Source organism: Crocodylus porosus, unplaced genomic scaffold (genome assembly GCF_001723895.1).
Source record: "Crocodylus porosus isolate Cpor-Errol unplaced genomic scaffold, CroPor_comp1, whole genome shotgun sequence".
NCBI lineage: Eukaryota > Metazoa > Chordata > Crocodylia > Crocodylidae > Crocodylus > Crocodylus porosus.
In genome coordinates, this window is record NW_017728937.1 from 5,160,374 (window position 1) to 5,185,194 (window position 24,821).

The 24,821-nt window shown below is 43.3% G+C and overlaps 1 protein-coding gene across 3 annotated transcripts in view; it reads right to left on the bottom strand.

The window, feature by feature from the left end:
* Positions 1–1,727: 1,727 nt before the first annotated feature.
* DEAF1 (DEAF1, transcription factor) overlaps positions 1,728–24,821 on the bottom strand; it is a 39,857-nt gene continuing 16,763 nt past the window's right edge. For 2 of the 3 annotated variants that reach the window (XM_019547311.1, XM_019547310.1), the window contains exons 10-13: positions 20,220–20,470; positions 10,917–10,982; positions 4,701–4,790; positions 1,728–2,411 (exon numbers count right to left, since the gene is read on the bottom strand). In XM_019547311.1, coding sequence (XP_019402856.1) covers positions 2,319–2,411; positions 4,701–4,790; positions 10,917–10,982; positions 20,220–20,470 — 500 coding nt within the window. In that variant the 3' untranslated portion in view covers positions 1,728–2,318. Of the gene's footprint in view, positions 2,412–4,700; positions 4,791–10,916; positions 10,983–18,664; positions 19,029–20,219; positions 20,471–24,821 lie in introns of those variants that run through there. The other variant, XM_019547312.1, reaches the window with a different exon arrangement.

Here is a 24,821-nt window from a genome sequence, read left to right on the forward strand (position 1 = left end):
CTTCTCCCCCCGGTGGCCTTGGGCTCCTGGCTCCCACATCTCCTCTCCATGACCCTTCCCTTGTCTCTGCCCACAGCTTCTGCACCCCCCCGAACCCTTCTCCCCTGCCCTTACCCTTGCTCCTGCACAGGGCACGGAGGACAGCCCCAGCCCAGCTCTGTAGCAGCAGTGCTGGTGCCATGCTACAGCTATAGGACTGGGCTGCCTCCTCCATACCACTGCTTTCTCCACTGTGGGGGGGATGAATTAAAGACTACCCTCTATTAATTGCATTCCAAACATGGAAAATTATAATACATTTATCTATTTTCCATGTATAGAAAGTAATTATCGGGGGGGGGGGGGTCATCTTAAATTCTGGATCATCTTGGATTCAGGTAATAAGGAACTTTGTAAGATAACAATGACAGTAAGGTGGGGGGAAGCTTTAAAAATAGTTATTTCATGTGAAAAAGCAAAGTTAATTCATTCACACTCTTCAGCTTTAACACTAGGATCAGTTGTTTTCAAGCTGATCTTCGTATTACCTTAACCTGCAAGCAGCATAACAAATGGTAGGTGACTGGGACACGAGTCCTGGGCACCAATGTACAAGGGGCACCACCTACGGTGCTGCTGAATCCACAGTTGTCCATTGCTGCTGGCAACTAGAAATGTTGACACTCGAGGATCACAGCTGACCCTGTTTGTGAGGTAGCTGTGGGCTAGTGCCCCTACTCTTCTTGTCAGTCTAGATCCCCTTATGAGCCAACTACTCAGGAGTTGCGTGGAAAAGTGTCAGCATGGTCAGCAATCACGGGTTAATGCAGCACCACCCCTCCCCAGAGCCGATGACTTTGTCACTAGGGTGACTGGAGCGAGATGTACAGTCCTAAGAGCATCTGTGCACCCTGTAGCCCTTTGGCTGCTGGCTGTGCTGACACAACCCCTCACAAAAGCTGCCCAGGGTACAAACCTTACCAGTTATGTCTCTACTATCCTGGATTATGAAGCGAGTTGCTGTGGAAATGTGGCCGCATCTTTTTGCCTTCTGGCATCATAAACAATGTGCTGATCCAGAGTCTTCCTGCACTGAAGCTATACCTTTGCTTTTTGAAGGATCTCAGTTAGGCATTGCTTTCTAGCATATATATAGCATATGTGAGACCACACCAAGACAGATAGGAATCAGATACTTAGCTCCTGAAAGAGAAACCCTATTCCCATCCTAGAGATGCTGAAATAAGCTACTAGAAGTCACACATTATTTCCCTTACCCACTACCTCCTAAGTGGAGATGAACAGCTCCTTTTTTATAAGTCACAAGCCATCAGATAGTAACAACTAGCCATTGCTACCACCTGTGCATTTTACTTATTAAACACTCTGCATTTTGTTTTAACAATACCAGCGAAGTCTGGATTGTCAGTATACCAAATAGCAGGAAGGAAACCAATTTCTTCTCTTACTTTAGGGGCATATTGCTTAGCCACAGGGTGGCAGGTCTGAAGTTACAAAGCCATGAAGTTTCTTCACTTTACAGCGTGGAGTACTGCAAACCCAAGCTTCTTCCTCAACATTGCTGTGTCAAACACAGCACATAACTGCACACAACCTGCCCATAATGCCAGCTGCACTCCACACAGGGTGCTCCTGTTCATCCACCTGCCAATTCTCCATGCTTATACCTGTAATTCAGTGCTATAGCGGGGATTAATGTTCCATCAATGTGCTTTCGTGATTTCTCTGTATTTTATTTAACAAAACATTTTCCCTTTATATACACGTGCACCTTTCCAATATGTTTAAATTTTGACCATGGTGGAAGAAATGTATCAGAAAAAGGAACATCAGTGATGGACTACAGCTGATGCTGTATTTTTTTTAAAGGCAATTAAATAAATTAAACAAAGGCCTATTTGTTTTCTTCACATGAGAGGTAAGGTGTTGTTGATGGGAGTATGAAATACTGATGCATCTTAACCCTTGAACCAGCCACTGTAAATGAGCAAGACAGCTGGCTAGAAAGATGAAATCTGCATTGCAGAGGTTTCTGCATCTTGAGAGATTAATTTTAAAGTCCAAAGTTTCTGTAAATTGAAGGCGGCCTCTTGGCCAGCAAGTCTAGTTATCATTTCCAGGTCACATATCTTCAGTTTCTGCACTGCTGACAGGTTTGGTGTAAGCCTGAAAAGGATATCCCAGCATATGAAAAAGGCTTCCTAAGAAAAATTCAGTTTTCAGACAACCATCCATTGGAGGAGTTTGCAACCAGCTTGCTGGTTCAGCCAGGCACCTTCTTTCTCCAACTTTTCTGGGAACTGGAAGAGGTAGATTTGTCAGACTGTGACTTTCTCTATTACATTGTCCTCATCTGCTTGAACTGTGACGGTGGCTGACTGACCGCACATATGCTGGTGATCTTTCCAATCCTGCAAGGACAGAACAGATAGAGACACACTGATTTAGTGACTGCAAATGGCAACAGCACCAAGAGGAGGTTCAGAAACCGCCTGTTTATATGCTCCCCTCAATGGTCCCAAAAAGATCTGCCAACCTTTATAAACTATATTAAGGAAGCACTTCCTCTGACAGAAGAAGTGCAGTGATGGCTTCCCAGGGCTCTGCAAAACTAAACCAATTTAGTAGAGTACGTAATGAGTGCTGCATCAAGCTGACATTGCAAAGGGGAATTAACTAGGTAAACAAGCAATTCTCCAAGCTGGACTCCACTCAGGAGAGCAAAGCCAGCTCCCCAGACTGTGGGAAAAGGACTTGCAGGAGCTTGAATACTCCTAGATGGTTAAGAGGTTTGTTTTACCCCGACCTACAAGACAACACACACCCCATTAGTGCAATGATGGGACTCGGATTCAGTACAAAAAAGGGAAAGTTTACCTTGCACTGTATCACCAACCTTACCACCTGCAGTATGCTTCTCTACCTGTTGAGCACATCAGATTGTGCTGGGGGAGCCAGCATTTTAAGATGCAGCTGCCAACAGCTGCATGAAACTCCAGTATAGCACAATTTGCCTGGCATCAACAGTGGGCCTGCTGTTTGGCTTGTCTGGAATAGTTAACAATCTTGTCTAGTAAAAAAGTTAAGTTGGGTCTATTCAGTGCCATATGCACTGGCCATCTTGCATTACATTGGATTGAAATAACCTGGCAGGGCAGCTAGTCCTCAGACCAACTGAAAACAGCATGCAAATTTAAAGTGGCTACAGCAGCACATGTTCATTCATTCCTGGAACATTTTAATGACTCTACACAGCGAGTAGAAACCGCAGCAACAATTGCTCTTTCTTACAAAGCAGAAGTAAGTAAATAACAGAGGAGAAGACCATTCATTGACTATTAAAACACTCTGATGATTATTCTCCTTGGTGCCCTTGACAGCAACTAAAGTACTTTTTCAGTTCTCCTTGGAGGCCAGACAAGAAACAGATGCTGAATGTCTCAGAAATGGTCTGCTGCAAGTGTTTAGCATACAATTTGACTTCATCTTACCTTTCCATGCTTAATTTTTCCCTTCACTTGAGAAGTCCCGAGGCACTTCCTGGTTTGCTTAACCCATCCCACAGTATATTGGTAATATCACCAATGTAATTTGGGCTGAAATTTGGGCAGTCAGTGACATGATATAACAAGGTCTTGTGGGAAGTCTTTTACAAATCAGGATGTGCCAAGGTTGCTATAAGAAAGGCAGGCATCAGTGCATATTTTTGTGTCTAATGTTCCCTACAGCTCACCTACTGAGGCACTCAACGGCCTGCTTCAGGCTTAGGTTTTCATTTTGTCATTGGGAGTTCACCTTTAAAAAAGTGATCTGGAAATGACAGGAAACTCTTTGGAGTATTATTGAGAGGTGTGGCAGCAACACCAGCAATGGTTTTGCTGAAAAATGCACATAGGTTATATGAGCAGTGTGTTTATGTTTACAAAGCAAGTGCAAGGGCATAAGTGAGGCTGTGGGAGCACTCTGAGGGGAATGAATACACTGATAGTTCATGTTTTCTTTGCCAGATGGAGAGTAACAGAAGCTCCCAGTGACAAAGAAGAGCTTGTCACAAAGTGGAAATACATGGCAGGAGCATGGGCTCATAGATGTCTCCTAACTTATGAGCCTGGCTTGAGGACAGGGATATGTTGCATGCAACATACATCAATTTAATCTTTTAATGAAGATTTTACTTATGCAATAAGTAAGGTAATAAGGCAGGTGTTACAGAAAAAGAACCATGCCTCCTTATTCACTGATTGATAAAGCATCCCTTCCCTATCACAGCTGCTCCCTGGTGGGCACTCTGCTGGTAATAACGTAACTGCTACAGGTCAGCAGTGGAGCAGGCAGGCTGCTAGCGATGGACACAATATACAACAGACCCCCGGGATGGCAGCAGAAGCATGAACAACCCAAGAGATATTGAAAATGAACTACCCCAAATATAGGAGCCTGCCATACTTTCATAGGCAGCCCATAGGCTTCCATCCCTCAATGGCTTATGTCATGTTGATGCCACACTGAAGTATGATGAACAAGGTCTGTGGAACTGAAAGCCCACGCTGGAATATGGGTGTGCAGGTAGGAATATGCAGGTGGGGCTTCTTACTGTGCTTATTTGTGGGGTGTTCGGCGCAAGGCGTGTACGTGTCTTTTTCCAATCAGGCCGCTTGCCTTTAGAGAAGGGTACGTGTGACTTAGAAAGAATCCGTTACCTTCCGCTGGCAGAAAGTAGAGCAGTAATTCACTTTGTGACACCCAGTGCACTCGTTCATAGCCTCCCGGCCACAGTTGACACAGGACTGCTGTGAGAACAGAAGATGGAAACAGTTAGGTGAGGCAGAGCTTTTCAACTCAAAAACAGTCTCGGTTCACAGGGTGGAGCTCACAGCTGTGCAGAGCAGAACCAGCATGATGGCGACTGGACATAGCTTTGGAAAGCCTTTCTCCCTGCCATTATTAGCTGAGGTCCTTTAAGAAAGCAGAATGGTTTTGCCTGCATTTCTGAAGAGCAAACAGCCATTGCAAGGTCTGAATTATACCTTGAGTCAGCAAAGAAACCTGGTAAGAGACAAACCTTCTTCCAAACCTCTTTCATTGGGACTGGCCTTATTTAACTAATGACCCACTCTAACAGACAAACAATGGAGGGGAAAGGATTTACAGCTGTGGGCTCTCCTAATCCACCACCTGCTCTTAACATCTCTCCGCATGCAGAAAAGAGAACTTGATCCTAATTAGCCATAAGTAAATTTTAAATAGCAGTTACTCCAGCACAGAGATTCCCAAACTATGGTACATACCCCTGGGGGTATGGCAAGACATTGCTGGGGGGTATGCACGAGAAACTCTATAATGAAGGATTTAATTTTCATTATAATAACAATTGGCATTTAAGGGGTTAAAATATAAAACTTTCTGGTAGGGGTATGTGAACAGCTGGTAAATCTGGAAGGGGATACACAATAAGAAAACATTCGAGAACCTCTACTCTAGCAGAATCTTTGTCTGCTCATATAATTTACCCCCCCAATTTTAATTGAAGATACACTGTCTTGGTTTTTTTTTTTTAGCCATGTCCTCAGCTCCTTTACACTAGTTTAGTTAGTGCTGGCATGGACCACCAAAGTACTCCTGGAAGCTCACCCTCCAGATTCCCTTTTCCCTGTTTTTTTCTCCCCAAACAGAAGGGGTCTGATACATGCAAAATACTCTGCACCAAGTGTGAAGCAACACCTAAATGTATTACGACAAAATCAGACTGAGTTGCAGCAGCCTTTGCTGTGCTGGCTGAAAATGACAATTATATGTACATTCAAAACAGAACATTAACAAAAAGTAAAAGGGATGGAGGACAGCTATTATGAAAGCACAGGGCCAAGTAAGTGCAGCTTCACAGACAAAGGATAGATGGATTCTGAAACTGCAAGTCACAGTACTTAAATGGTATTTTGGTGTCTGTCACTGTTTTTATTTCTATAAGATCCGATTAAAAGTGAAAAGCAGCCACACATTGAAATGGATGAATAACTAGAGCAAGAGTCAATGTTTTACAGCTCATTCAGTATCCAACCCTTAAAATTACTGGTATGTCATTAGTAAATGGCAGCAATGGTGTACAGCCACCACAGGACGCAGAGCTTGGCTGTGAATATATTGTCACCGTGGAGCCATTAACACCGGCAATATTTAGTTCAGTTGGTTCCCCTCGCTTTCAAGCACAACTGATTTAACATTCAGTGCCCTGATTAACACTCAGTTTGTCACACCATCTGTTTGCAAATCATCTCCATACCTAGAAATAAAGTCAGGGCAACAAAATTATCTTCAGACCATGATCATGTTTGGATAAAAATGCACACACTCAAGGATGGACAATAAGCTGTCAGAGCCTGTGAAATCTATCCTTAGCACAGTTGGTCAGCAGTTCACATGATACTGTGCGCCCTTGTCCCTTGGCTTTACCTGTGGCAAGCTGAAGGGTGTTTTTGATGTCTAAGGCCTTCTGCCTGCTAGTTGTACATGAGGGTTGCTCCTTAGGTTTTTTGGAACAGGGTAAACTAAGGACGAGCAAAATACGGTCCGTGAGCTGGATTCAGCCTGCCAGGGACTTTTATCCAGTCTGTGGCACCCACCAACAAATTGTACCCCACCCAGCCATTCTGCCCACGAGGGTGGAAGCAAGGTGCCCATGTATACCCTCCCCCTTCCCCCAACATATCCTAATTCCACTTCACTCGAATGCTTGTAGGCAGAAGGGCCCTGCCTGGCCAGCAAGCAGCTTTTGTGCAGGGCTGCTGCTGACACTGCTGCAGCTGCCAGGGGACCTGCTCAGCTTCCCTGGTGTCCCGCTCGCTCTGGGCAGCAGGTGAAGAAGCGGCAGGGGTGAGGGCAAGCTGCAGCGGGGAAGACAGAGTGTGGGGCTGGAGCTGGCGCTCAGGTGGGCAGCATGCAAATGTGAGGAGGATGGGGGGCATGGGGACCCCAGCCACATTACCCTCATAGCTCACAGTCCCTGCAGGTAGTGGTAGCAGCATGTAGCTTTGGCCAGCGCTGTACAAAAGGGCAAGGGGTGCAGCCCAGCCAGGCCTCCTCTATCGCCAGCACTCCTCACCCACCAACAAGAAGCCTCATGTGCTGGAGCCGGCTGCCTGTGCCGCTTTTTACTGCACAGGTTCTGGGACTCTCCCAAAACTGGAGGGGAGCCCCAGCCCCTGCTTCCATGCGGAGTCCTGGGACCTGCATGGCAGAAAGTGGAGAATGCAGCTGACTCCAGCACATGGAGCTTCCCTCCGGTGCAAGTGCAGAAGATATGCATGCATGAAGGGGAGCCCTTGTGATATACCCAGCTGGCCAAGGTGAGCCCCTTGCCTCCATGCGCAGCACTGGCCAGACCCACACGCCACCAGGCATGAGCACCGCTGCCTGCTGCAGCATGCAGGGAGGGGCTGCATGCCATGGGGAGAGTGTGGGGGAGTCCCCACCTCCCTACCCCTCCCTCACACCCCACAAACCCAACACCCTGTCCCCACAATCCCCCACATACCCTGTGTCCCCCACACACAGCCTCACCCCCTCACAAACCCCTCCACAAAATATTTTTTGTAATCAAATTAAAATATGTTATAGCAGGTTTTTAACTTTTAGCATATAATTTGGTTTTTTTTCTGGTTCTAAGATGGCAACCCTTCCTCCCAATAGGAATACTTCCAGGGGGCAAGGGGAGGGACTTCTGGTGACAAAGGCCAGGGGTTAGGGGCGGGACCTTCTGGTCCCAAAATGGCAATAGGGGTGGGGCTTTCTGTGTGGCCCTCAGAAGCTCACCAAATCTTGTTAAGCAGCCCTCCAGCCGAAATAATTGCCCACCCCTGGGTTAGACAACACTTATCTTGGATGTTTTAGATAGGGATGACGCTGCCTTGAGCAGGGGGCTGGACTGAAGGACCTTCTGTGCCTCACAGCTCTACTTTTTTCTGATTTAAGAAAATATAGAGAGGAATGGCAACAAAAATTAAAGACAACAAAAAGTCCTTCTTCAGGTATATAGGGAGCACAAAGAAGGCGCAGAGTAGCATAGGACCCCTATAGGACGAACTAGGGCAATTAGTGACAGATGGGGGGACAAAGCTGAGCTCTTCAATAAGTTTTTTGCCTCTGTATTCCTGAACTCAGATCAGGACATGTCTCCCAATTGGATCACAGACAGGCACAAAAGGGAAATCAGCCCACCAACTGCTAGCATCACTTAGTGAAGAGACACCTGGAGGGGATGGATGTGTTTAAGTCAGCAGACCTAGGTGATCTTCATCCAAGGGTGCTGAAGGAAGCACTGGCATGGCTGTTTGAGCACTCTTGGTGCTCAGGTCAGGTCCCAGAGGACTGGAAAAGGGCCAGCATGGTCCCTATTTTCAAGAAGAGGAGGAAGGATGATCCGGGTAACTATAGACCAGTTAGTCTTATCTCTGTCTGGAGTAGTGCATCCAGTTTTGGGGTCCACAATTCAAAAAGGATGTGGAGAAGCTTGAGAGAGTCAGAGACGAGCCACGTGCATGATCAGAGGTCAGGAAGACAGACTTTACGACGACAGGCTGAGAGCCATGGGGCTTTTTAGCCTGGAAAAGCGCAGGTTCAGGGGTGACCTTGATGGCCACCTATAAGTTTATCAAGGGTGACCACCAGGATCTGGGGGAACGTTTGTTCACCAGAGCGTCCCAAGGGATGATGAGGTCGAATGGTTATAAACTACTGCAAGACCATTTCAAGCTGGACATAAGGAAGAATGTCTTTACTATCTGAGCCCCCAAGGTCTGGAACAGCCTGCCATCGGAGGTGGTTCAAGAACCTACATTGAACACCTTCAAGAGCAAATTGGACACTCATCTTGCTGGGATCCTATGACCGCAGTTGACTTCCTGCCCTTTGGGCAGGGGGCTGGACTCAATGATCTTCTGAGGTCCCTTCCAGCCCTAATGTCTATGAAATCTATGAAATCTATCCATGGGAAAACCTTTGAAAAAATTATTAAGGATCACATTTATGGAAGTCCAGTGGGGAAAGCCATCCTAAAGGACAACCAGCACGGATTCACAGCAGGTAGATCCTGCCTGACTAACTCTGTTTCTTTTTATGACCAGGTCACAAAATGCTTAGATGCAGGAATCGAGGTAGATGCCATGTACTTGGACTTTAAGAAGGCCTTCAGTATGGTATCTCATTCTATTCTCACAGATAAACTAAGTGGCTGTGGCATAAATGATTAGATGGTCAGGTGGGTGGCAAATTGATTTAGGGGTTGCACCCAGAAAGTGGTGGTGGATGGGTTGGTTTCGACCTGGAAAGATGTGGGCAGTGGAGTCCCGCAAGACTCAGTCCTGGGACTTGTGTTGTTCAATGTCTTCATCAGCGACTTGGATGAGGCTGTGGAAAGCACTCTGTCCAAATTCACAGATGATACCAAACTATGGGATAAAGTTAACACACCAGAGTGTAGGGAACAAATCCAGGCGGATCTGGACAGGTTGGAAAAGTGGGTGGAACAGAAGAGGATGCAGTTCAATAAGAACAAATGCAAGGTGCTGCACCTAGGGAGAAGGAATCACCAGCACCCTTACAGGCTGGGGAAGGACCTTCTCAGCAGCACAGCAGTGGAAATGGATCTCAGAGTCACTGTTGACTCCAAGATGAACATGAGTTGTAAATGTGACAAAGCAATCAGTAATACTAACCACACTTTAATGTATATTAGCAGGTGCATGACAGATAGGTCCAGAGAGGTGATACTTCCCCTTTATGCAGCACTGGTCAGGCTGCAGTTGGAGTACTGCCTCCATTTTTGGGCGCCGCACTTCAAGAGTGATGTGGACAATCTCAAGAGGGTTCAGAGGAGGGCTACTTGTATGGTTGAGGGCCTGCAGGCAAAACCCTACAAGGAGAGATTAAGGGCCCAGGATCTCTTCAGCCTCTGCAAGAGAAGGCTGAGAGGGGATCTTGCGGCCACCTACAAAATCATTGGGGGGGGGCACCAAGGAATAGCAGACACAAGGGGTGACCCTTGGAGTAACTAGAAACAATAGCCACCAACTGATGGAGAGCAGATTTAGGTTAGATATATCAGGAAGAACTTATTTGCAGTAAGGGTGGCCAAAATCTATTATGGACTTCCAAGGAAGGGTGCTCTCCCCTACCTTGGGGGTCTTTAAGAGGAGGCTAGATGTGCACCTGGCTGGGGTCATTTGACCCCAATGCTTTTTCCTACCTAGAGCAGGGGGTTGGATGCGATGATCTGCTAAAGTCCCTTCCAACCCAAATATTCATGAATCTATGAATGTTTTAATACCCAAAACAGGGCACAACCATTATGAAAAGCCTACTGAGTAATTCAGTAGAAGGCCCAATTTTGAGTCATAGCACCCAACGGTGATAGGAACCATGCAAAGGTGATACTCAACTTACAAGAGAGGAGAGCTTCCTGTTCTTTGCTAACAAGACCTACCAACCAGGTAGGAACTGCATCAACACAGCTCAGAAGGACTTACTTCTACTTGCCTCCAGGAAGTGCAATGGGACTTGTGAAGATGAAATGTTATGTTTAAGAAACAAAGAGTTTGTCAGACCTCACTAGAGGGGACTATGGTTTGGTGTCTGATTTCTGAGGGGACAAGTCTGAACATTTCAGAAAGAGTGGTTTTGGGGTCTTTTTTAACTACATTTTGAGTTGGGACAAGACAAGCAAAAAGGTCACTAAAGAACATTCTGAAAGCACATGATCTTTACAGGCAGGCAGAAGGCAAGACAGTCCAGCACCTTATTAATTAACTTGGTCAAGGTGCCACCCTGCCCTGTCCACCCAACTTTGGACTAACATGGCTAACTACCTCTCTTTAGAGGTAGGATTTACATTTCCTAGTGTGATGTGTTAGCCTCGTACTTACCTTGATGATGATTTCTGTTTTTCCATCCACATCTTCTGTTTGTTGAAATAACTGGTTTTGATACTGCTGCAATGAGAGAAATGTTGGACACATTACTCCAGATAGGCAGTATTGTCCCTGAACCACAGCAACATGGAAAGTGGTTTATCATAGACACTTTGTTATCTGAGCTTGTTTGCCGAGCTATTAGATTAAGGGGGGAAATTCCACCTACATCCCATTCGTGCATTATTAGCGCATTATTACTTGCACAAAGCCTGGAACTCTAGCTACCACAGCACTGGAACAAAACATTATCATCGCTTGCAAGAAGGGGACACTGAAGGATACTCTTGAAGGGAATGAAGTAGCTGGTGCAAAGGCCACTTCTTTGCAGCAGACATCCTAGTTAGCTTCTAAGGTAACAGCTAATTGAAGGCAATATGAATCTACACCCACTTCACCCACACAAGTTGCTTATTCATTAATGTGGTGGCTTAATTTTGCAATAAGTGATATTCTTGTACAAATGAAAGCACAAAAAGTTATCAGTTAGCGGCATCACAAGTTCCAAGGCAAGAATGCTGAAGACTTTATAAGACCATCAGCTAACTGCTTTGCCTGTGCTTCTGATAGAGCAGGGGTGGGCAAAATACAGCCCGCGGGCCAGATGCAGCCCGCCAGGCCATTCTATCCAGCCCACGGGGCTGCTAGAAAAATTAGAAAATTAATATTTATCTGCCCCCAGCTGCCTGTCATGCTGCCCTCGATGGCTTGCCAAAACTCAGTAAGCGGCCCTCTGCCTGAAATAATTGCCCACCCTTGTGATAGTCACATTTTCCTATTCTACTTCAAAGGACAGCTAAACCCTAGAGAAGTAGAACAGCTCAACAGATATGAAAAGACAACAAATAGACAAAATAAGCATGTCTGAAACCCTTTAGGAACTACCTTGACTTTACTATCTAGCTCCCCAACACACAGGAAATGTGTGGAGATTGAAGACCTTCTGCAATCAAGCAGCCATAGAAGAATTAAGCACCTCTGCCAGGTTATTAAAGGCAAAGTCTAGGCATGCAACCTGCTAGGGTTTTGTAACTGATCCTCATGCTAAACATACAGGTAAACTTCATGAGCACAGATTTAGAAAGCTGCATTTCTTCAAATGAGCCCAACTTTAAGACTTGGTTCGTCTGAAATGTGATGTTATCACCACCTGGCGTGACATTTAGTATCTGCTGGGGTATGCCAGGAATTTTGAAGCTTCCCTGGGTTAAGTTTGCTCCATTGCTGTTTCCCTATGATTCTGTTACAGCTGGGAAAAAAGTAACACTTTCTCAGTACCATCATATTTTAAACTCCCCTGCACCTAAGAGGTACTGTGTAGAGTTGTTTTTCAATTCTTCCTCTTCCATTTATATTTACCTTTTCCCTTCCTCTTACATACCCTCTAGAAGTTTACCCCATACTCCCAGGGATGCATGCACTCTGGTCTGAGAAATACCAGTGTACACTAATATATTCCATAGCACCTCACAGTGCCTAAGCACGTGCACATATAAGCAGGTGGCATAAAAATTTGCTCAAGGTCAGTTTCTGAGTACAATAAACGATTCCTATCCCCATATCTGAACCTGACGTGCCCAGCGGCAGAGCGTGCTGAGAAATTAGCAAGAGATACTGAAACCTGGTCAAATTATAAAGACAGTGCTAGTCCAGCAATAAATTCCCAAGAGAACAGTTAAGCAAAAGAAACTCCATACCACCTTAGAGCAAAGTAGGTTTATCCCAAAGTAGGAACCAAATGCTTAAGCAGATTATGGGATTAATTTTGGATCATCTTTTTGACCTGGTGTCATAGTGTTCCTGTGAAGCTTCAATTTACTCTGACATGGAATCAAAATCAAGAAGTTCTTGGGAGCTGAAAAATACCAGATGGAAGTTTCAGGGTAAAACTCTGTGCTGCATCCCTGATCTTTCCAGGAAGATGCTCTCCCAACTCAGAAATGTAGGGTTAAGATGCTCTTGGGACACCCCGTCATAGCCATTTTCTGAATAGAATTATAGACAAACACCTTGGGAGCAGTGGTGACACAGCACCTCTAGGGCACTTTCATTGGCACATTTCCAGGCTTGGCACATGTGAGCAGGAGGGAGCATGCTTGAGAACATGCTTTACCTGGAGGGTCAAGAAAGCAGCATAGACACAACCTCGCTATAGTGAGATGTTTGATTTGCTTCTGGCTTTATTAAACTAAGCATATGGACAGACTTAACAATTTCACTGCTATGAAAGGATGCCAATACAAGCTGTAGGGATGCAACTGTTATATCTGCATGATTCTGTAGCCACACAAAAGTAGGAAAATGGCTCCAACTCCTAACCCTAATTTATTCAGGGTCAAAGTTCGGATGATTTAGCTCACTTGCATTGCTACAGACTCAGGCAGAAACGTTTAGCTCCTACCAGCTGCTGTGGGATCCCAAGCAGCAGCCTCCCCCGCCAACGTTAAAGCAGATAAAATGTATGTGTCCACACCTTAAGAGTCTTGCTCAGTCTGTGCAGAATGCAAATTACCATGCACAGGATCTGCAACACTTCAAATCCCAGCTGGGCATGAGGGAACTGGGGGGGCATTTATATCCAAGTTCACTTGGTACAATTTTCTGCTTAGAATTTGAAGCCACAATTTTGTCCAAACTGAAGGCCCACCTCAGTGGAATACAGACCAATAGAAGAAGAGGTGATATATATCAGCTGAGATTTGGCATCTGACCTCTCTAGCATATGTTCTTTTGCCCCTTTACAGAATGCTTATTTAAGCAAGAGAATCATGTTGGGAAGAAACCCTATACCCTTCCAAGAAAAGCTCCAAGCCTTAAGTACTAAGTGGATGACAAACTACTATGCCAACACAAATTAGTTAGCGTGAAGTATGGAAAAATTCCACACTGCTTATGGCTATATTTTTTGTATACTGTATGTGTGTGTGTCCTGGCACCTGTCTGATGGTAATAAAAATGCAACATGCTGAAGTGTTAGAATAAATATTCCCCTCCAACAGACACAGTCCTAATCAACCACAATATATCTGTCAGCAAGTCTATTCAGTCATGCAGATGGATGTCCCTTGCATAAGGTGGGGGGGGGGGGAATCAATGAGTCCTAGTCCTCCCGAGCTGCCATGCTGCACAGTCTCTCTCAGCTGAAAATGCTATTGCTGGCTTTCCAGAGGTGCATAAACTTGGCTGTTCTGTTTTTGCACATGAGATTTTTAGTGATGAAAGATTGACAAGGAGCACACCCGTCATCAGCCCTTAGTTGAAGAACTCCTCCAACTCAGGCTCAGCTCTCCTGAAATCTGCAGGTACAGACAACTTTTTTATCTCCCTTTTATCAATCTCTATCAGGTATCATGTCATTACAGAGTGGCCTGTAGAATTAAGTCATTCAAGAACCAAACAGGGAAATGATTTTATCAAGTGGGGATTGATGCAGGATATTCATGGTCCCTCTCACAAAAAAAGACTTGCAAGAAACTGATTGGATTTGCTGCTGCACTTGAGCATGGTGTGGGGCGGGGGTGCATAATCCACATCCCAATGACTTTCTAGGTATACTAGATGCCCATCCCTATTTTAGTTTAATTTTATGCCCTCCTGCCCTCAGTTATTTTAATCTCTCCAAGAAAGCAGACAGTCCAGCTGTTAACTGATTTAATCTTCAGCCTTTTTCTTAAAAGTAGGTTTCTCCCTGCTGTATTGGAGGGAGGGGTAACATCGAATTATAAACCTCTTTTTTAAACAGATTTGATGCTGATCTCCAAGGCAGAGATGCTTACCATGCACATCTATTGTTTTTGTTTGATGGCTTAAACCCAGCCAATTTGCTGAGAATATGGGGGAGGGGAGTGCTGGTTTTCTCCCCACAAAATAAAAGGCGATTTCATATACTTTTTAAGAAAAACACAGATGCTATAGATGCTTGGGCATGTGTGAAGTCGTGTCTTTAATCCATTCCTTCTGGGCTGATCCTGAAAGATGCTGAATGTCTTCTGTGAGATGCCAAGCACCTGCTGACCCTACGTGAAGACAGCTCATCACCCACCTTCTCTCTTTTTTATAAAGAAAAGATGCAATTTAACCGGAGATCAGCGACTGTTCAAGGGACCAAACTGTTTCCTCTGGGTCTTTTAACAAGGGTGGCTGGAAATTTTACAAGTCTAGAAGGGAAACCTGGGAAAGATGGAATCATACTTATTTGAGACCAAAAATAGTTTATTGCTTAGAAAAGGCTTCAATACAAAAATACTTAGAGAAGTTCATTTTTACAAAACACAAGAAACACAAATATTTAATAGAGTTGGCCTTTTTTACTTAAATGAATAATAAATTACTTTTATCCAAACCCCAGATATGTCTTTCACCCTAAGACAAGTGTTAGGAAGTGAAGTCAGGTGTTTCTGTTTGAAAACAGAGCAACACATAGCAGTGAAGCATCAATTATGCGTGCATCAAGTGTTTGTATACAGATACTGGGTTTCTGATTGGCACTGAAGTCTGCCGCATTGAAGCTAGTGCTGGTTTTATTTCTGGGACTGATTCTTGGAGGTCTCTACACAGAAGCAGCTTTTTTAAAATCAAGAAATATAATTAAAGATATTCTGGATGTCACGGGGCAATTGCATGAAGAAGGTGGCCTTAAAGCCAGTTATATTCTAGTTTTAAAATGGCTGGAGTTATTTAAATTGTGTTGCTCACACAGTAACTATTTCATATTTTAAGCAATGATCTGGGCTACCAATACCAAGTTACACTGCATCCACAATGGTTCTAAAGGACTGAATATGTATCCTCACCATCTATGGTGTCAGAACTAAAACAATACCATTGAAACTGTTACTACCTCAAAACAGCCACTGCAAAAAATAATAGAATGCTATTTTTCAGCTTTAACAATTGCCTATGAAAGTAATTTTTTAAACCTATATTCTCCATACTTTTACTGTATCTTCCATCCAGGGATATCAAAACTTTTCAACCCCATATGAACCCCATGAAACCTACATGAAGTAAGTATTATTCTTATTTTTGTATATGGGGAATGGTGGTACAAAGCAACTTACCCAAAGCCAAATAAGAAATTTGTGGCAGAGCTGGAAACAGAACCTGGAATAGACCCCTGGTCCTGAACTTTACCCACCAAACCATGCTCCTTAAGCCAATTTATATCAACTAAAAGAGAAGGACAGTCAAAATTAGTAACTGAATGTATATGTAGACATAAGAATTACCCCTTGTAAGAAGTTACCTATCTGAAATGTTCAACTTTTAAGTTTGGAGTCAGTGATCTTACATTTCCTATTTAACAGCTGAGGGGCTTCACAAACCCTTAAAACAGACCATTTTCCTGCTATGATAATGAGGAACGCAATGCTAATAATGGTTACAGGTGAGTGTAAACTTCTAAACACCAGACTTGGGAAGTAAACTGGAGAAGAAGGTATTCTGAAATGCTCCTTTTTAAAATATTAAAGTGCACGATGTCTACATATATATTCTGTTACACTGCTTGGGTATAATTTTCTTTTCTGAAAAGCTAGGTAGTCCAATCTTACATGCACCAGCGTTAAATGTTCTGGGTCTAGATATTGCCATAGATTTGTAAATGCATCCACTGCTCTAACCTTCCTGCCAAACTCAGACTCAACAGACTAACGTAAGAAACAAAGTGCAGCTTTGTTGTGTAATGTGCATTGGCTTTTTATCAATGCATATTACACTCATAATGTTGAGCATATTTTTTTATTTGCTACACATAGCAAGTCCTCTGCTTGCCAGTATTTCTCATTCCAGTCACCCCTTAAAAACATATGCATCCTGGTGACTCAAGTGAACCATCACAAACAGTCATATATGAGCAGAATGAAGCTTTGTGAAGTCAAACCATTTGAATTCATTGGTGTTGTTTCAGTCAACAGACAAATAGCAGATGCAAACCTAACCCAACACAAATCTCTTGTCCTGCCTAGGAAAACTGGAAGTAAACCTATCTTTGCATGGTTATAAATTCTACAAATCTCAACACAGGAAAAATGAATACCACTTTTCTGCATGTACTTCATTTCAGCTAAGCTAAATGAATTGCTGCCATTTGGAATCAGTTTGGTTCATTTGCAATATTTAAGACTCAGCTACAGCTTTTATGCAGCAATGTCTAAGTTTTCTACAAGATTAGCAAGCAACTGTTAACACTGCTTCATTATTTATTAAAGACTAAAGCAGAGCTAACACACAGGCACATTTTCCTACTCGCTTTCTTCCCCTGCTAGCAAATATACTTACTCTGAGCTAAGAATTAGAGTTACAGTGTCAAATTCCAATATGAGGGCCCTGATCTTGAATTGAATGAATTCTGACTGGTAACAAGGAGCAAGGATATTCACAGTTGTGGCAGCAACGTTAATTGCTGACCAGTCTGTTAAATTGGAAAATAGCCTGAATACACTTAACAGATCTCTTTAATCCATGTTAAATCATTTTTCCATGAAGAGCTGAACCCTCAACTTGGTGATGGCTTCATCCTATATTTGAATTTTCTCTGCATTCCCTATCTAACAAAAGGATCCTGTGTTAAAAAAAATCCCTCAAGAGAGTAGCAGAGCCCAGACTGCAGACACAAAACTGGCAGTGTTCCTGCAGAGGTGTCAAGACTTCTACGCTCATCATTTCTGTTAATGAAAATTGATTAATACCCCTTCTGACTTATTACATTAATCCCTAGAGCTACTCTGAGGGTTACAAATGAATATTTACTATGATCCATCCCAAAGTACTGCTAAAGGACTGGCTTTTTTGATATTAAGCTGATTCATACAAAATTAGCATAATGCCTTCTACAGGACTAATCATTACAAAACAAGACTCTTGTCCAAGACTAGGGAAGAGAATTGTGGAGATCATGCAAACTTAATTAAAGCAACAGTTAATTATGACAGAGCAATATCTGCAAGATCCTTCTACTCCCTTAGTATTAGATGTCTAATGCTAATCCCAAGCAATATCAGTCTTCAGCTAAAGAAGGGCCTTGTGACATATACCGGGGCATTTTCAAGAAAGTGTGCTTGATCAACAACAAAATATGAAGCTTAATTGCCTGGCATTTATTTTAATTACTTTCAATCATTGCACTTGCACCCATGTATCTTGTGCTTTTTCCCCACAGTGAAATTCATTTGAACAAATCGAGAAACAACTGCATGGGAAAACTGTCTGGATTTGTTTTCCTTACATGCATTTGCCAATAAATCCGCATGCTATTGTTATACATTTTAGCAGAGCTGTCTTTCTTTTTTTCCCCAGCAAGCATTTTGGATTAAAAGACAATTAAAAACAAATCTGGATGCACCAAGTACAGCGGTGGGCAAGCATTTTGCTGGCTTAGTAAGTGGAACTGTCTTGGCTCAAAACAGATTTTTTTTTTAATGTTATTCTTTGGATTGGTAAAGGCAATCTGCCATGTTTGTCAAAAGAATAAGATGTTACTGGATGCATCTACGTGTGCATGTATTCACTTTGACTAATGTGCATTAAATTTAGTACCTCCATTGTGCGGTACTAAATAAATGCACATTGGGTTGTCTTATTGTGCAGTAGCAAAAACACACTTTTTTACTGACGTGTAACGTGCAGTAGCTTATTTTACTGTGCATTAGCGTATTTGCATGGTTTTTTATGCAACGCTTTAATGAGTAGTAAAATAGGCTACTGTGCACTAAAGCGCACGTGTACACGCACCCACCAAGTAGCAGAGATATCAATATCATGTTACAAAATAAAAAATTCAGGAGGCAGGGATAGTCCAGCTTGGGATTCATGTCCTGGGAAACATACCCTGTCTCAGATACATAGTTGCCCTGTAAAATTAACCCCACAAACTGCTGTGCAACAGCTGGATTTGATCCCTCACTTCCTAGGCCGGGAACTGCTGGGAACCCAGCAAAGTGCTGCACCCGGCTCTGCTGGAAGGGATCCATCCTGTATTGCTCTTTCAGAGACCCCTTCACATCAAGTTCAAGTAGTGTCAATGTGCTTCTAAAGGAAAACCCATTCAGCCTTCTTCACCTGGGAGTCCTGAGGGAGACAGAGAAGCGGGTGGAGGGTGAGGGAAAGCAAAATGAAACAAAAACAGATCTCCACCTGTGGACAAACATTCTTCTCAAAGCTCCGTGGGTCTAATTCTTCGCTGCCTAATGCTGTTTTGTGAAGTCCTTTACATCCGTGCAGCATGGGTTCCAAATCAGAATAACAACTTTGGAGGTGGACATTGCTAGCCCAGACTGAAAATAATAGAAAACTGAATGTTGTGCACACTCACATATGTACAATTCAGGAAGGAGAGGGATGCAGTACATGGACTAGCACAAAAGCTGGGATTTTTATGTCACTGCGGATAAAAACCAAATTAAAAAAAAGCCTGTCTCCCTCTATTCCATGTCAGCAGACGCTGGTTTGTGGAACAAGAGGAGCTGAGGGAGTTTATTCACCCAAGCCTGAAGTCCGATTTGGCTGTGAGAATATGCTGCTGTAAAAGGACATGTGGAGTCCTTGCTTGTGCATCAGGGGTGGTTTAGAAAAGTAGGAAGGTTGGATCTCAGATGGGAAGGGAGACAGACTGAGAGGCACATGTCTGTCAGGGCTAAGATTACTAGCAATGAGATCTTGCTTCACATTCCTACCACAGGGACAGATCTTAGCCAAACTTCATTTTTAAAACTATCAACAAAAGTTCTCAAGAGCTGAAATAAACATTTTGGCCCTGTCCAACTTCCCCACAAACTCCACTCTACCACAGCTTTTGCTCCTCCGAGAGAAAACTCACAGCCCAAGTAAGTTCTTTTAAACATTTGCTAGCCTGTCATAAAGACGGCACAGCAAACATCTGGTTAATTAGCCATGCCTTTCATTCTCTGGTTGTGTGGTGTGTACATCTTGTATGAATCAACAACCCCTTTCCAATTAGAGCCCTGATGTCATGGCTCAGGATATAGATCATCTACAGTAAAGAGAATAAACAATTTGCTATGCATGCTCAGCTTCTGAAAATCCTAGAGCCCTCTTTCCTCTGCATGTGATGATCAGTGGACTTGCTAACCTCCAAGACTGGGATGGGGGAAAAAGTTAGGACCCAGCCTTTCTTAGCACTAGACTATTTCCAGCCAGTCTTTTGCTACCATCATCAGCAAGCAGTCACTGTGCGCACTTAGCAGCTGGTAGCAAAGAAACTTAGGAGCTGAGCCATCCTAGATCCTCCAGCATTTTTACCTCTTTCCTCTCCACGTCAGCTTGAATTTTCGCTTGAGTAACAGCAGCCTCACGGAAGGAGGAGCTGGCCTGTTTAGCCTGCTCAATCAGAGTCTTCAGTTGCTGGGCTGTGTTGAGTAAGGAGTTGACCATCTCCTCCAGGTACAGCCAGCTCCGTTGCTCTGTCATCTCCAGCCCATTCACCACTGAAGGGGATATGGCTTTGGTAGGGGTAGTGGGTGGCACAGCCAGGGCAGGAAGTGAAGTCAACACTAAATATTAAGAAATCAAAACAAAGTACACAGGATTAAAGTGTTTCATCACCTCCTTTAACATCTCAGCCAAAAGTTCAGTCCAACTAAGACCCAGCTAAACAAACACAATCAAAGCAACAAATGGAGCACTCTGACAGAGCTACAAGGAATAAAGCACTGTGGGACTTTTGGACCCGGATGAGTGAAGAACATGCAGGACTTTCAGACCTGGATGAATTAGTCTGGAGGGCAGGAAGTTATCTGGGAAGCTTTTTACTTATTAGAAGGAAATAGCATGTTACAGTATCACTCCAGCAAAGCCTAATGCAGTTTGGCTGTTACACAGCCCTGAATATTTCTATGCCCCAAGCACCACAATATCTGAAGATGCCTCATCTACTTAAAAACAGATGCTACCTCTCTCTCAGCAAATCATAACTCTGACCATTGGCAATGCAAAATGGTTTTCAAAAATGGTTGGGAAGAGCTAGAAGAGATAGAGGTTCTGATGGTTGAATTGGAAAGAGCCGGGGTGTATGCATGAAACCTGAGATACCAAACACTATATAACTTGGCCCTGAAATAGACATCTCCATTAGAAGCATTTGCTATAATGGTATTAAGAGACATCTGCTATAACAGTCAGTGTCAAAAGAGTTAATGCTGACACTTATCTCTTTTAGGTTTCAAGGAAGATGAGTGTGTGAGTAGTGGGGGTAGCTGATACTCCATTAACACTCTGAAGTTACTGATTCAGGCTTTCTTTTGGGTTTTGCTGACCCAAGAAGTTCAAAGCCACTCTCACAGTTTGCTCTTGCCTCTTTCTGTGAAGAACATTTCTCCTGCTGTTGGTAGTTTACACAAAGAGCTCCTAAACCTTGCTCAGCATTACCCCATATTTTTCCCCTGGGTGAGTCAGTCAAACACCGTAGGGCTGGCCCTCTAGCAGATGTTTAGCTACTCTGTGTTCACTTACATCCTTGTCACATCTCTGAAGTTCTCAACCACTATAAAGGCTAGAAAATTATTAAATGAAAGTTTAATGATAAAAACTAGTTCTGTGGGAAGAAGTGAACAATGAGACTAATTTTACAGCCTTCCAGAACCTGCACAGCCCTTGGTATCTTAGAAAGTCCTTTGGGCAATATTTCCACCCTTAGAACATTACTGTAAAAGCCCATGGATTAATCTAATAGTGCAGCAAGCCAACCAGACAAGAAGGCATGTATCATACCCAAGATTTTCAAACCTGGATGATGAAAGTTAATCCCTTAAAAGCGATACTGAAGTACTTAAAATGTCTGATTCCAGAGATTTGAAAATGTTGGCCTATGCTTGTGTCCTCCATACAAAGAGTTAAGCAGGCTTGCACAGGGTAGTATGCAGAGGTACATATCAACAGCTGCACTTTGGCTCTCGGTTTCAGAGATGGTATCAGCCAGCTGAGCCACCAGAGCAGGAACAGAGCCACAGCAGGAGATTTTCCAGCTTAAGAAGAACAAGCAAGCAAAGATTAACACCATATTTTCATCAGTATGAGAACCAAGAAGAGAGGCAGACAAGAAACTGGAGGAAATAGCCTTGTTCATTATAAGCGGGCCAGATTTTGTGTTGAGAAATTAAAACACAATCCTAAGTGAACAGGAACCTATATCTGGCCTGCAACAGTTTGGGGTAAGGAGTTCCTAAGCTTTGTTGCAAAAATTCTTTTCTTTAAACATGATTTTACACCCTGTTGGAGATAAAACAAACACCTGCTTGTAAAACCGTGCTGCAGTGGAAAAGCATGACCTTCACCTGACTACAGCAGGCTGGGTCTGATGTGCCAAACTGTCCCCACTGGAGAAGGAGTCAGAATTTTTGGTGAGAGTAACTTGTCACTGCAGTGCAGTGCACAAAGGCCACTGCTTAAGCTGATGGACTCCTGTTAACTTGAGCTCACAGTTATATCATGCTTCATGTGGGAAACTCTCCTTTTAAATCAGTATGGAATAAATATTTAAAGGCACAAAAAGAAAGACCTTTCCAGTCCGATGTAGAGAACCACCATCTCAGCATTTCACAGACAAGAATTAGTTTGATTCCCTGAGGCAGGTCAGTTTTGATGCTCTGTTGAAGGTCAGTAGTGTAAGATCTAGCTCACACTACTGCTACTACCTTTCCCTTTCTATTACAGGTCAAAAAGGGAGAAAACCTGCAAGAACTTTCTCATTTTTAAATACCCAAGGTACCTATGCTTTATGGAAAATGAGTCCCACTTGTAATGTTAGCTATAAAAGTATGGAAAGAACTCGGTATGACACTCTGTGAATCTCGCCTCAGTTGGCACATTCAGAAAGTATCCTTCTGTTCTGTTTGGGTATGAAGATGAAAGAATCCATGGCAGGGATTCATGAGACAGAATAAAAAAGACAAGCACAGCCTGAAGCTTTAGAAAGTTGGAAGTTGCTGGGATAGGTTACCACTATCAAACCAGATACCTTTTAAGATCCTACTCATCAAAAGTCAATTAAATACAAGGGTTTATTTTAAGTGTACAATAGCACATTTAGATGCCAGAGATGGAGGCATTCTTAGAGTGCTATCCCAGCTATCACAAAGCCGTGTGCAATGCAGCTGGAATGATACCATTAAGGATCTAGTTAAGCCATTTAAATTGTTTTTAGTTCCCTCCATTTTCCGCTATCCTCTTAGAAGAGTCAGAATAATGCTGCTTTCTTTATCAAGCCTGCCTCTCCATCTGGCAAGGGTACATGCTCTTCTACTACCTGCTCTAGGAATACAACTGAATATAACAGCTGCTTTCCACCAGTAACTGCAGCTTATACAGCCTCTGGTCACCCCTTTTTTGTGTAGGGCATCAGTAGTGTTGGGAAGGTTAGTTCAGGCCTGGAGACAGCCGTATAGCTGCTGAAGGTTATAAATTATGGATCTCACTAAAATGGTAGCAATGAGATGCCAGGTTTTTCTTGGATACTGGAGGATGAAAGAAAGTTTAACACAGGGGAAGGTCCTTGAAAATAAAATGAAATAGTAGGTATCCCTAAAGGATCTGGATCCTTTGTTTCCGTTAGTTTTAATAGGAAAAGGACATCTACTTCTCTTACACAACGTTCCCCATCTCAGAAAGATTCCTAAATTATAAGGATTGCTTCATTTGTTAATCGCAGTGCTTTTCAGGTGACTCTCTCTAAGCAGATTGAGATCTCAGCAATTGTGAAAGCAAAAATCAAGAAATCAGTATTTTGGTTTCATTCTCTCAGGACTGGGAAAACAGAACTCATGACAATGGAACCAGCATATAGCAGTCACTTATAAAGCCAAAGTTCAGGAATGAAGCCTTGTTCAAGACTGCAATTCATACTGGGCTTAAAATTAAGGATGGGCCAAGTTCTAACCACAAGCCAAATGCTACCTTAAACTGGGGTGGCCTTACATGCCCTTCTGAAGTGAAGCTGCAGTGAATTACTTGCTCTGGTGCACCTTTACATATAAAACGCAGGTCTAGTTCAAATGAGCCTCTGCTTAGCAAAGCTGTTGAGGCAAAATGGATTTAAGTATAAGAGCTTCCACATAACTGAATACGACTAGGCTGCAAGTCAGGGACTGGCATCAGTGTAACAACATGACAACATTTTTCAAGTCATAAATTATCACTTTTGGCACAAGAGACAAAACCCAGAGGAATCTGGCCACCAATTTAGATGGAGGCTAGCACTTGCTGAAGGCAGAAGCAGCGCACTGTAGTACAGAACTGTATGTCAGCTATGTGATATTTACCTAGTGTAGATGCAGGTAGCTGCCACTTTGTTCTACAGGCTTTATTAAGGTAATAAATTAAGCAAACATTTGCATGTCATGGTGATAGTGCTATTATATTTAGTTATGCACATCCGACACATTCATCGTTCGCATGAGACTATTTGCAGAGAAGCTTTTTCCAGTGCTTCTGGAAAAATTTTCTGCAGAATCCAAGACCAAGGTTTGACATTTGATAATGTTATCTGATATGAAATAATTACACATCTTAACATTAGCACAAGGCTTAGTAAATGTCAGTCAAGGGTTAAAACCACCTCCCCCTAGCTGGTAAAAAGGCCAATATTTACTCAAGTCTTAAATGAGGAAGAGAGATCTAATCTTCAGTCAGATTGCATTTTGGATGGAGCATGAATTTATCACGTTACTCCCTGTGGTGGTGTGAACTGTGGCTATTAAAATTTCACATGTTAATTTGAGGTTAAAATGAAAACTCATTTGGAAGGATGCTCTGTATCAGGGTTGTCCAACTGGCAACCTGCAAGAGGCCATCATGCAGCTCCCTGGCTCCCATCCAGGACCTCCCCCCACATTGCTCTGGCTGCAAGGG